This window comes from Sinocyclocheilus rhinocerous, unplaced genomic scaffold (assembly GCF_001515625.1).
Source record: "Sinocyclocheilus rhinocerous isolate Xijiao unplaced genomic scaffold, SAMN03320098_v1.1 scaffold50, whole genome shotgun sequence".
Taxonomy (NCBI): domain Eukaryota; kingdom Metazoa; phylum Chordata; class Actinopteri; order Cypriniformes; family Cyprinidae; genus Sinocyclocheilus; species Sinocyclocheilus rhinocerous.
The window spans coordinates 2019334-2033624 of NW_015641057.1; the positions used below are offsets into that span (position 1 = coordinate 2019334).

The 14291-nt window shown below is 38.3% G+C and overlaps 1 protein-coding gene across 1 annotated transcript; it reads left to right on the forward strand.

The window, feature by feature from the left end:
* The first annotated feature begins 8671 nt into the window (after positions 1-8671).
* Positions 8672-10231, forward strand: LOC107754530 (protocadherin gamma-A7-like). The gene has a single exon (XM_016571006.1). The coding sequence runs from the start codon at positions 8675-8677 to the stop codon at positions 10229-10231; it is 1557 nt and encodes a 518-aa protein (XP_016426492.1). The 5' UTR covers positions 8672-8674.
* The last annotated feature ends 4060 nt before the right edge of the window (positions 10232-14291 follow it).

Genomic DNA, 14291 nt, shown 5'->3' on the forward strand with positions numbered 1-14291 from the left:
ACTGCAAGCTAGTCAGTGTATTCAGTAGGTGTAATGTATTGTAAGTTGCTTCAGAAGTATTGCAAGTATTACGTACAACAATAAAACAGTGCATTGACATAAAAAAGGAAATTTACTTTTGGTACTTAAGTACTTTTAAAAGCAAGTACTTCTGTACTTTTACTTAAGTAAAAATCTATCTTTACAACTTTTACTTGTAATGGAGTAATATTTGACCAGCGGTATCTGTACTTTCACTCAAGTAATGGAGTTGAGTACTTTGTCCGCCTCTGCATAGAGTGTGATGGTTTTTGTAACTGACTGGATTATTTTCAGCCAGATTCTGGTTGAAATGTAAATTAATATTCTTCTCAACAATACAATACTCTTTATGCCTTGTCCCCCAGATTGTTTGCAGTTTTGAAGTTTCCTGTGCTGCTGATGTTTATTCTAAGGTTTGTGTAGTTCTAAGTGTGTTTTAAGGGCATACTGTCTAATTTAAAGTTATGCGGTTGGTCTTGGAAGCTGGGTCTTTTTCAGAATTGCTCTTCCTCTCTCTTTTCCTTTCACTCACTCGTTTTCATAAAACAATATGTTCGATCGAATGTAATACTATTGGGTACTTCAGCACAGCTTAAATCATGGTTTATATGGATTTTTTTAGGATAAAACTACATGCATTTGACACCAGTTAAATGTTTTTGGACGCTGCAATGTAACTAACGCTTTAGATCGAGAGATGTCAGTGTAACCTAGAGAAAGACTCGTGACGTCAAACGGTTAAGTTTTTTTTTTTTCTTGTTCTGCCTTCTCAGTTTATTCGTGTGCTTTCTCATTTTCAGCACCGGTGCTGTTAGATTTGTCAGGATTGAGTACAGCGTCTTTTTATTGTCTGACTGGCTTTCAGCGTAAATGTGAGCAACGATGGAACTATACAACAAATATTTGTAGATTGATCGTGAAATTCCGTTGGAACGGGTTTTTGTAAAATCAGAAAAAAATGGAACAAAGAAGACGCTCTCATCAGCTGGAGCTGAATGCGAAACTCGCTTTCATTGTTGTATCGCTGTTGTTTGGGAGAGCAGTTTGGGCACAAATACGGTACTCGATCTCGGAGGAGCAGAAGAACGGAGCTGCTGTGGGAAATATCGCGAAGGATTTAGGTATTGATCACAGAACACTAAAGGAAAGAGGATTTCGCATCGTCTCGACCTCAGGCGAGTCAATGTTCAGTGTGAATCAGAATGACGGTGTTTTGTATGTTAACGGTAAAATAGATAGAGAGGAGGTGTGCGAGAGAAGCGCACCGTGTTTAATCAATCTGAAAATTGCTTTAGAAAACCCACTAGAAATTCACTATGTCACTATAGAGATATTAGATGTAAACGATCACAGTCCGCTGTTTTCCGAGAATGAAAAGCGGCTGGAAATTTGGGAATCTGCCCTGCCAGGCGCGCGATATCCGCTACAGGCAGCGCATGATCCTGATAGTGGAAGCAATTCGGTTCAGACATACAAACTCGGCCACAACGACCATTTCCGTCTTGAGATTAAAGACCGAGAAGAAGATGGTAAAATTCCTATTCTCATTTTACACAAGCCGCTTGACAGGGAAGTGACGAAAAACTTAAAATTAGAATTGACTGCTTTAGATGGAGGGAGACCTCCTAAGTCTGGCTTAATAGAAATATTTATTGATGTGCTGGATATAAACGATAATGTGCCTATATTCACGAAAGAAACTTACACTGTTGTATTGAGTGAAAACGCACCTGTGGGCACAACAATTGCACAGGTTAATGCCACTGATTTGGACGAGGGTCAAAATGGACAAGTAGTTTATGCATTGGGAAATAATGTTGATGATAACTTACATGAACTTTTTCAAGTTAATTCAGTCACTGGAGAAATTATTGTGACTGGTCTTTTAGATTTCGAGGTAAAAGATATATATGAAATTGACATTCAGGCATCTGACAAAGGAACTGTTCCTCTTGCGACGGATAAAAGTGTAATCATAAAAATAGTCGATGTAAATGATAATGCACCGGAAATGGAGGTGACATCATTTTCAAGCGCCATTTCAGAGGATTCTAGACCTGGTACTACAGTGGCTTTGATAAGCGTCACCGATTTGGACTCCGGGCTCAATGGAAAAATCTCATGTTCACTCTCCGAAGATATACCTTTTAAACTAATGCCGTCATCACACGATAATATTTATTCTTTAGTTACTTCTGGATTACTTGACAGAGAATCGAAATTTCAGTATGACATAAGATTAGTTGCAAATGATGCAGGAGAACCATCATTGTCTTCTGTTAAATCTATATCTGTTCTGATATCAGATGTAAATGACAATTGTCCGGAATTCTCATTTTCCCCGTATTCGTATTATGTGATGGAAAATAATGTCCCAGGCAAAATATTATTTTCTGTGTCTGCTACTGACAAAGACTCAAACGAAAATGCTATAATCGGCTATCATATATGGAGAGAAAATAACGAGGAAAACAAATATACATCTTTCCTTAATATTAACTCTGAAAACGGGGAGATTTATGCGCTAAAGAGCTTTGACTTTGAAACTGTTAAAATGTTCCAGTTCCAAGTTGTGGCCAAAGACTCTGGAACACCTACTCTGAGCAGTAACGTGACAGTAAACGTGTTTATTCTGGATCAGAACGACAACGTTCCAGTGATCTTATATCCAGTCAGCGCTAACGGTTCTGCTGAGGGTGTGGAAGAGATTCCCCGTAATGTGAACGCAGGTCATTTGGTGACTAAAGTCAGAGCCTATGACGCAGATATAGGATACAACGGCTGGTTATTATTTTCACTGCAGGAAGTTAGTGACCACAGTCTCTTTGGTTTGGACCGCTATACAGGACAGATAAGGACCCTTCGCTCATTCACAGAAACAGACGAGGCCCAGCATAAACTGCTCATACTGGTCAAAGACAATGGGAACGTTTCACTCTCAGCAACAGCGACTGTGATTGTCAAAGTTGTGGAGCCCAAAGAGGCTTTTGCAGCTTCTGATGTGAAAAACGCAGTAAAAGACGAGGAGGAAAACAACGTGACATTTTATTTGATCATTACTTTGGGCTCGGTTTCAGTGCTTTTTTTCATCAGCATCCTCGTGTTGATTGTAATGCAGTGCTCTAAATCGACAGACTATTCTTCCAAGTACTTACAGGATACAAATTACGACGGGACTCTGTGTCACAGCATCCAGTACAGATCTGGAGACAAACGGTACATGTTAGTTGGACCCAGAATGAGTATGATATAAACGATAATGTGCCTATATTCACGAAAGAAACTTACACTGTTGTATTGAGTGAAAACGCACCTGTGGGCACAACAATTGCACAGGTTAATGCCACTGATTTGGACGAGGGTCAAAATGGACAAGTAGTTTATGCATTGGGAAATAATGTTGATGATAACTTACATGAACTTTTTCAAGTTAATTCAGTCACTGGAGAAATTATTGTGACTGGTCTTTTAGATTTCGAGGTAAAAGATATATATGAAATTGACATTCAGGCATCTGACAAAGGAACTGTTCCTCTTGCGACGGATAAAAGTGTAATCATAAAAATAGTCGATGTAAATGATAATGCACCGGAAATGGAGGTGACATCATTTTCAAGCGCCATTTCAGAGGATTCTAGACCTGGTACTACAGTGGCTTTGATAAGCGTCACCGATTTGGACTCCGGGCGCAATGGAAAAATCTCATGTTCAGTATCCGATAAAATACCTTTTAAACTAATGCCGTCATCACACGATAATATTTATTCGTTAGTTACTTCTGGATTACTTGACAGAGAATCGAAATTTCAGTATGACATAAGATTAGTTGCAAATGATGCAGGAGAACCATCATTGTCTTCTGTTAAATCTATATCTGTTCTGATATCAGATGTAAATGACAATTGTCCGGAATTCTCATTTTCCCCGTATTCGTATTATGTGATGGAAAAAATTACGACGGGACTCTGTGTCACAGCATCCAGTACAGATCTGGAGACAAACGGTACATGTTAGTTGGACCCAGAATGAGTATCGGCTCTACTATAGTCCCGGGCAGTAATGGCAATACTCTAGTGATCCCCGATCGCAGGAGGAGAGATTCTGGAGAGGTAAGAAAAGGACTAGCGTTGTGCTATATTGCATTCATGGACTGCATTGTTCTTGTATTATTTTTTAATACTTTTTAGTGCTTTTATTTTAATTTTATAGCTACACATATGTGTGAATTACATATTATCTTGGAATTTTTCCTGTGCCCCAATGACTGAATGAACTGTAAAAGTAACCGTGAGAGAGTCGCTGTCCTTGGTGCTGAATACATGATGCAGCTTTCTGTTCTGCAGAGTTGCCTCATTCTTTCTATTTCTGTGCATATTTTAGGTGTATTAGACAAGCTCCAAGAACTTAAAAATGGTTAATTTGTTTCATTATGAATTTGTAGCTTTTAATGAATAGCAATACAATGAAAGAGCGCCAGGTGTCAGTGCAAACCTGAAGTGAAACTCAAAACCTTAAGAGTACCTCCCTGTTTTTTCGTCATCATTTAGATTTGTATATGATCTTTTTCATCAACGGCGTGGCTTGCTCGGTGGTTTTGTCCTTTGCTTTTCTTCGTAATATCTTTCGAGGATTAAGAAATCTTTCATGTGGTCATTGGACTAATATTTGGACAGTCGTTGTGAAATTGCTGTGGAACCAATACGTTGCAAAAATGGGACAAAGAAGACTTGAGCAGTGGCCTGAGCGGCAGGTGAAAATCGTCTTCATGGTTGTATCGCTTGTTTTCGGCAGAACGGTTTGGGCACAAATACGCTACTCGATTTCTGAAGAGCAAGCGGACGGAGCTGCTGTGGGAAATGTTGCAAAGGATTTGGGCATTGATTACAGAAACTTAAAGGAGCGAGGATTTCGTATCGTCTCGACTTCAGGGGAGTCAATGTTCAGTGTAAATCAGAATGATGGTGTCTTGTATGTGAACGGTAAATTAGATAGAGAGGAGGTGTGCGAAAGAAGCACCCCGTGTTTAATAAATCTAAAAATCGCATTAGAAAATCCTCTCGAGATTCATTACGTGACTGTTGATGTAATAGACACGAATGACCACGCTCCGAGATTCCAAGAGCAGGAAAAGCATTTAGAAATAGGCGAATCGGTGATTCCCGGTGCGCGGTTTCAGCTTCAGGCAGCGCGCGATCCAGACAGTGGCAGTAATTCAGTTCAGACTTATAAACTGAGCCACACCGATCATTTCCGTATTGAAATTAAAGATCGCGATGAAGACGGCAAAGTTCCAGTGCTGATTTTACAAAAGCCGCTCGATCGAGAGGTTACAAAAAGGATGAAATTGCAGCTAACTGCTTTAGATGGAGGCAGACCTCCAAAGTCTGGAACTATGGAAATAACAATAGATGTGTTAGATATAAACGATAATGCACCTGTTTTCACCAAGGAAGCTTACATTGTAATGCTAAATGAAAACACACCCGTTGGCACAACTATTTTTAGGGTGAACGCAACTGATTTGGATGAAGGTCAGAACAGCGAAATAGTTTATTCATTAGGGCATGACGTCAATGATAAACTGCGTAAACTTTTTAATATTAATCCAATCACAGGAGAAATCGTTGTGACCGGTCTTTTGGATTTTGAAGTTAAAGATAAATATGAGATTGATATTCAAGCATCTGACAAAGGAATCGTTCCTCTAACAACAGATAAAAGTTTAACTATAAAACTTGCTGATGTAAATGACAATCCCCCTCAGATAGAAGTGACATCATTCTCAAGTGCTATTCCTGAGGACTCCAAACCCGGCACAACGGTAGCTTTAATAAGTGTCTCTGATTTAGATTCTGAAATTAATGGGAGAGTCACATGTTCATTACCTGAGGACATACCTTTCAAATTAATGCCGTCATCACAAGAAAATACATACACATTAGTGACAATATCATCTCTTGACAGAGAGACAATTTCTCGCTATGACATAACATTAGAAGCCAAAGATGCTGGTCAGCCACCACAGTCTTCTGTTAAATCTATAACTGTACATGTATCAGATGTTAATGACAATGTTCCAGAGTTTTCTTTTTCTCCTTATTCATTTTATGTGATGGAGAATAATGCTCCAGGCAAATCTTTATTTTCTGTGTCTGCCTCTGACAAAGACACAAGTGAAAACAGTGTAGTCAGTTATCAAATATGGAGAGATGGTGTAGAAAACAAATATGCATCTTTCATTAATATTAACTCTGAAAATGGGGAGATTTATGCGCTAAAGAGCTTTGATTTTGAAACTGTTAAAACATTCCAGTTCAAAATTGTTGCTACAGACTCTGGAACTCCGTCTCTGAGCAGTAACGTGACAGTGAACGTGTTTATTCTGGATCAGAACGACAACGTTCCAGTGATCTTATATCCAGTCAGCGCTAACGGTTCTGCTGAGGGTGTGGAAGAGATTCCCCGTAATGTGAACGCAGGTCATTTGGTGACTAAAGTCAGAGCCTATGACGCAGATATAGGATACAACGGCTGGTTATTATTTTCACTGCAGGAAGTTAGTGACCACAGTCTCTTTGGTTTGGACCGCTATACAGGACAGATAAGGACCCTTCGCTCATTCACAGAAACAGACGAGGCCCAGCATAAACTGCTCATACTGGTCAAAGACAATGGGAACGTTTCACTCTCAGCAACAGCGACTGTGATTGTCAAAGTTGTGGAGCCCAAAGAGGCTTTTGCAGCTTCTGATGTTAAAAACGCAGTAAACGACGAGGAGGAAAACAACGTGACATTTTATTTGATCTTCACTTTGGGCTCGGTTTCAGTGCTTTTTGTCATCAGCATCATCGTGTTGATTGTAATGCAGTGCTCTACATCGACAGACTATTCATCCAAGTATTTACAGGACACAAATTACGACGGGACTCTGTGTCACAGCATCCAGTACAGATCTGGAGACAAACGGTACATGTTAGTTGGACCCAGAATGAGTATTGGTTCTACTATAGTCCCAGGCAGTAATAGGAACACTCTAGTGATACCAGATCGCAGGAGGAGAGGTTCTGAGGAGGTAAGGAACTTTAAGGGCTGATATATTTGTATTTTTATGTTTATTTTTATGCCATTACCATTTAGATATAGATTGTGGTGAAAGAGTTGCATCAACCTCTTATACATGCATTACTTGAGCTGGACAGTGGATTTCTGGGTCCCAACATACTTTGCATGGGATTGGATCAGAATAGTATATGTTGAAATGTTTCTAAGTGAAGGATGTACTCACTAGTGTTTAATTTTCAGATTTAGAAGAGTTCATGTTGTTGCCATTTTTGTGGTTACTATTGTGCTGAAGCATGGATCTTGTACTTAGATTGTGGGCCTCTATGAAGACCATGGTGTTGCTTTACTAAATATGCAGTAGCTGTGCAAATGCCAGTGCAGTGTGTCTTTTCTTGTTTACTCTTCTCATACATTACAGTTAGTTTAAAATATTTATTAAAAATATATAAACATTTTTTTTAACTGAAGATTAATTAGATATTTTGAGGTGAAATTCAAAGAATAAGTGAAGTTAAACTGATGTCTTTTCATTGAATTAATAAGATTTTTATTTCATGGTACATCCTATCCTATTTATTTAGATGATGATGATGATGATGATGATGATGATTAGTACTAGTAGTAGTATGGTGGTCTATGCTTTTTTTCTTACATATGTTTAAGTAAACTAAGACTTACATTTTATAAGTAATAATTGTTATACAATCCTTGTACTATAGTTTTTAGTAAAAGAAGAGTGTCATAGAGTATTCCATACTCTGAGAATTATTGGCCTTCCACATCATGTTTTGTCAACTCCATGTATATGATATACTATGATAGCTTTATAATGTGAATTAAAGTTAGAATGTTTGTTAATAAGCTTCAAGTTCACATAAATATTGAGTGACAAATGATCCAGCTACTACCTGTTTGTTATAAAATGAATTACTTTCATAAAATGATTACTTTTCATTTCCAGTGAATTATGAACTAGCATACTCTCTAATGCCATTGATTATTTGTTTAAAATTTCAACGTTTATGATTTTAACTAGGCTACATAAAGTGGACTGTTTTGGTTGGCATGAGATATAAAACTACAATACTACTGCAGTGGCTTGTAAACAATTAAAATCACTTCTGTGCGCCATTTGGACATAAATCTCTTGTCTTAAATATGACTTATTTAAATGTTCATGTTATTCCACTTTGTTCTTTTTTAGAATGTTTATCATTTTGTCAGATAAACCTGTTATTCGACTTAGCCTGTCTATTGTTTTAATTTCTCAGTTGCGTTCGTTTGCAGTGAAAAGTAAATTCGCATGGTGTCAGTGCACACCAAAAATACGGACCTGACGTGGCATCGTGTGTTGGCAGTTTCATTCGCTCTCTCCATCAGTTCGTTAAGAACGCCGAGGACATTGCCTTCACATTCGCCAAGAGCTACCTGCTTCGTACGTAAGGATTTTCTAACATAAACCATGATTTTTATGGTCAGCGCTTAACTTTGTTATAGGTCAACATTTTAGAGTGGAACATCTTTAAACGCCGTTTTAATTTCCTGCAAAATGCAACAAATTTTGTCGTCATGGCGCCGCAGACTTTTATTCATGGCACTGGGAATACTGCTTTGGAGAGAGGTATGCGCACAAATACGATATTCTCTTTCTGAGGAGCAAAAAGAAGGATCTGTGGTCGGGAACCTTGCGAAGGATTTAGGTCTCGATACCAGAACGTTAAAGGAGAGAGGATTTCGGATCGTTTCAACCTCAGGCGACTCGCTGTTCACGGTAAATCAGAAAGACGGGATTTTAAGTGTAAATGGGAAAATAGATCGCGAGGAGGTGTGCGAGAGAAGCGGCTCGTGTGTCATCAATCTAAAAATCGCACTAGAAAACCCTTTAGAGATCCACTATGTGTCGATCGAAATTGTGGACGTCAATGATCATGCCCCGACATTCCCGGAAAAAGAAAAGCGGTTGGAAATATCGGAATCAGCCCTACCTGGAGCTCGGTTTCAGTTACAGGCGGCGCGGGATCCCGATGGCAGAATGAACTCTGTTCAACAATATAAACTCAGTCATAATGATAATTTCCGCATAGAGGTTAAAGATCGCGGAGAAGATCGCAAAATGCCCTTTTTAATTCTTCAAAAGCCTTTAGATAGAGAAACAAGCCGTAGACACAAGCTAGTCCTCACTGCGCTTGATGGAGGGCGACCCCCAAAGTCTGGGACAATGGATATAATAGTTGACGTTTTAGATGTTAATGACAATATGCCAGTTTTCACACAAGAAGTTTACTCTGTAACGCTTCACGAAAATGTCCCTGTGGGCACAACTGTTATACAGGTTAATGCTACTGACATGGATGATGGTCCAAATGGAGAAGTTTTTTATTCGTTTGGAAAGGATATAGACAGTAGGCTAATACATCTTTTTGATTTAAACTCCAGGACTGGAGAAATTACTATAATCGGTCAAATAGATTTTGAAGAGATGAATAACTTTGAAATAGATATCCAAGCATCAGACAAAGGAAGTGCTCCTCTCACATCAGATAAGAGTATAACCATAAAAATAATTGATGTAAATGACAATGGGCCCGAGATAGAAGTCACATCATTTTCAAGTGCAGTGCCTGAAGACTCTAAAATTGGAACTACAGTGGCTTTAATCAGCGTCAGTGATTTGGACTCTGGTGTAAATGGAAAAGTGTTGTGCTACATAACTGAAGAAGCACCTTTCAGGCTAACAGCATCATCCCAAGATAACATTTACGCACTGGTTACAGCCTCATCTCTTGATAGAGAAACTGTGCCTCGCTATGACATCACGTTAGTAGCCAAAGATGCTGGGCAGCCACATTTGTCTTCATTTAAAACTATAACTGTGCAGATATCGGATGTAAATGACAATAGTCCAGCATTTTCACTTTCACCCTATGCTTTTTATGTGATGGAAAACAATATTCCAGGAAAATCTTTGTTTTCTGTGTCTGCTTCTGATCGTGACTTAGATGAAAATGCTGTTGTACACTATAACATTTGGAGAGACCCTGGAGATGAAAACAAGTATGCATCTTTCATTAATATTAACTCTGAAAATGGAGAGATTTATGCACTAAAGAGCTTTGACTTTGAAAAAATGATAATCCCCCTCAGATAGAAGTGACATCATTCTCCAGTGCCATTCCTGAAGACTCCAAACCTGGCACAACCGTGGCTTTAATAAGCGTCTCTGATTTAGATTCTGAAAAAAATGGGAGAGTCACCTGTTCATTCCCTGAGGACATACCTTTCAAACTAATGCCGTCATCACAAGAAAATACGTACTCGTTAGTGACAACTTCATCTCTTGACAGAGAGACAATTTCTCGCTATGACATCACATTAGAAGCCAAAGACGCTGGGCAGCCACCACTGTCTTCTGTTAAATCTATAACTGTCCAGGTATCAGATGTTAATGACAATAGTCCAGAGTTCTCTTTCTCCCCTTATGCATTTTATGTGATGGAGAATAATGCTCCAGGCAAATATTTATTTTCTGTGTCTGCCTCTGACAAAGACACAGGTGAAAACAGTGTAGTCAGTTATCAAATATGGAGAGATGGTGTAGAAAACAAATATACATCTTTCATTAATATTAACTCTGAAAATGGTGAGATTTATGCACTTAAGAGCTTTGATTTTGAAACTGTTAAAATGTTCCAGTTCCACGTTGTTGCTACAGACTCTGGAACTCCGTCTCTGAGCAGTAACGTGACAGTGAACGTGTTTATTCTGGATCAGAACGACAACGTTCCAGTGATCTTATATCCAGTCAGCGCTAACGGTTCTGCTGAGGGTGTGGAAGAGATTCCCCGTAATGTGAACGCAGGTCATTTGGTGACTAAAGTCAGAGCCTATGACGCAGATATAGGATACAACGGCTGGTTATTATTTTCACTGCAGGAAGTTAGTGACCACAGTCTCTTTGGTTTGGACCGCTATACAGGACAGATAAGGACCCTTCGCTCATTCACAGAAACAGACGAGGCCCAGCATAAACTGCTCATAATGGTCAAAGACAATGGGAACGTTTCACTCTCAGTGACAGCGACTGTGATTGTCAAAGTTGTGGAGCCCAAAGAGGCTTTTGCAGCTTCTGATGTGAAAAACACAGTAAAAGATGAGGAGGAAAACAACGTGACATTTTATTTGATCATCACTTTGGGTTCGGTTTCAGTGCTTTTTCTCATTAGCATCATCGTTTTGATTATAATGCAGTGCTCTAAATCGACAGACTATTCGTCTAAGTATTTACAGGATACAAATTACGACGGGACTCTGTGTCACAGCATCCAGTACAGATCTGGAGACAAACGGTACATGCTAGTTGGACCCAGAATGAGTATTGGCTCTACTATAGTCCCGGGCAGTAATGGAAATACTCTAGTGATCCCAGATCGCAGGAGAAGAGATTCTGGGGAGGTAAGAAACTTTACGGTATGATATATTTTTTATTTTTATATGTATTTTTATGCCCATTACCATTGAGATATGGATCATAGTGAAAGAGTTGCATCAAACTCTTAGACATACATTACTGGATCTGGATAGTGGATTTCTGGGTCCCAACATAGACCTACTTTGCATGGGATTGGATCAGAATAGTATATGATGAAATGTTACTAAGTGCAGGGCATACTCGCTAGTGTTGAATTTTCATATTTAGAAGAGTTTGTGTTGTTGCCATATTTGTGGTTGCTATTGTGCTGAAGCATGAATCTTGTACTTAGATTGTGGGCCGCTACATGAAGACCATTGTGTTGCTTTACTAAATATGCAGTAAATTCCAGTACAGTGTGTCTTTTCTTGCTTACTCTTCTTATACATTACAACTAGTTAATAATATTTATCAAAATTATATTCAGCATGTGAAAATGACCTATGCTAGATTTTTTTAAACTGAAGATTAATTAGATATTTTGAGGTGAAATTTATAGAGTAAGTCAAGTTAAATTGATATATTTTCATTGAATTTATAAGATTTGTATTTGATGGTACAGTTTGACAATTTCATGTTCAGATAAAACTAGCAAACTTTGCCGAAGTCTGTCTGTCTGTCTGTCTGTCTGTCTGTCTATCTATCTATCTATCTATCTATCTATCTATCTATCTGTCTATCGATTTATGATGATGATGATGATGATGATGATGATCATTTAGTGTGGTGGTTTACGCTTTTTTCCCCTACATATAAAATGCACGTCTTTAAAATTAGTTATATTTAAAAATAAGTCATAATGTTATACAATCCAAGTACTATAGCTTTTAGTAAAGGAAGGGTGTCATACAGTAGTCCCTACTCTGAGAATTATTGGCCTTACACATCATGTTTGGTCAACTCCATGTCATACTATGATGGCTTTAGAATGAAAGTTTTCAATTAGAATGTTTGATGATAAGCTTCAAGTTCACATAATTATTGAGTGACAGTGATCTAGCTACTAGCTGTATGTGTAATACAGTGAACTTCTTTTTGATGCCAATTAACTATGAACTCCTTTCTAATGCTATTGATAGCTTGTTTAAAAGATCACAAGTTAACGTTTATGATTGTAGACCTGGGCTGCGTTTCCAAAAAGCTTCGTAAGCCTAAGAAGGTCGTAAAAACGATCGTACGACTGATCTTAATATTACGTTCTGTTTCCCAAAAGCATCGTAACTTAAGTAACCCTTGAAAATCACCGTAGATCTACGAGTGCTCTGGAGTAATCGTAAAGCCCTAAGTGCATCGTAAGAAGACCGATTTAAGCGGTCACCTGCAGGACAATCGGCAGATTGCACCTTTAACTGTATTCAAGTGCAATGTGATTATAATAGAAAGTTTTGATTGTACTTTATTGTACACTTTATTACTCGTTTTTATGAATTTATAAGTGAAATAATTAAAAACGGCAGAAAGAAATAAAAATACACATCTAAATTAAATGACTGAACAAAAAATGAATAAAAGAAGTAATGTAGGAAATTGTATTATTATTATGTAAAGTATATTATACGTATTAATAATATAATATAATATAATATAATATAATAGTTATTATATCTGAGTTGTCTGGAACGCAGCATTAGGTTAACATTTCAATAAACGAGCGTGTACTACAATTACGAGCCATTCTATAAGGTGACATTTCAGCACTTGACAAACGGATAGCGACTCCTAAGTAGAACTTAAAGCACGGTTACGTGCGATTGCGTTAAGTGCATTTTTGGGAATCGCACGTGAAACAATAACGAACGATCCTAAAATGGCTCGTAGAAAACGCTCTTAAGCTCTAAGATCAATCGATATCGAGAAACGCAGCCCTGGTCTATAAAAGTGAATTGTTTTGGTTGGCATGAAATATGAAACTGTACTACTGCAGTGGCTTGTAAACAATTCTAATCAATTATGTGCGCCATTTGGACATACATCTCTTGTCCTAAATATGACTTATTTAAATATTCATGTTATTCCGTTTTATGTTCTTTTTTTTTACAATGTTTATCATTTTGTAAAATAAACCTGTTTTTCGACTTAGCCTGTCTATTGTTTTAATTTCTCAGTTGCGTTCGTTATATGCATCTTTCATTAATATTAACTCTGAAAATGGAGAAATGTATGCACTAAAGAGCTTTGACTTTGAAACTGTTAAAATGTTCCAGTTTCAAGTTGTTGCAACAGACTCTGGAACTCCGTCTCTGAGCAGTAACGTGACAGTAAATGTGTTTATTCTGGATCAGAACGACAACGTTCCAGTGATCTTATATCCAGTCAGCGCTAACGGTTCTGCTGAGGGTGTGGAAGAGATTCCCCGTAATGTGAACGCAGGTCATTTGGTGACTAAAGTCAGAGCCTATGACGCAGATATAGGATACAACGGCTGGTTATTATTTTCACTGCAGGAAGTTAGTGACCACAGTCTCTTTAGTTTGGACCGCTATACAGGACAGATAAGGACCCTTCGCTCATTCACAGAAACAGACGAGGCCCAGCATAAACTGCTCATACTGGTCAAAGACAATGGGAACGTTTCACTCTCAGCAACAGCTACTGTGGCTACTGTGATTGTGGAGCCCAAAGAGGCTTTTGCAGCTTCTGATGTGAAAAACACCGTAAAAGATGAGGAAGATGAGGAGGAGACATTTTATTTGATCATCACTTTGGGCTCGGTTTCAGTGCTTTTTGTCATCAGCATCAT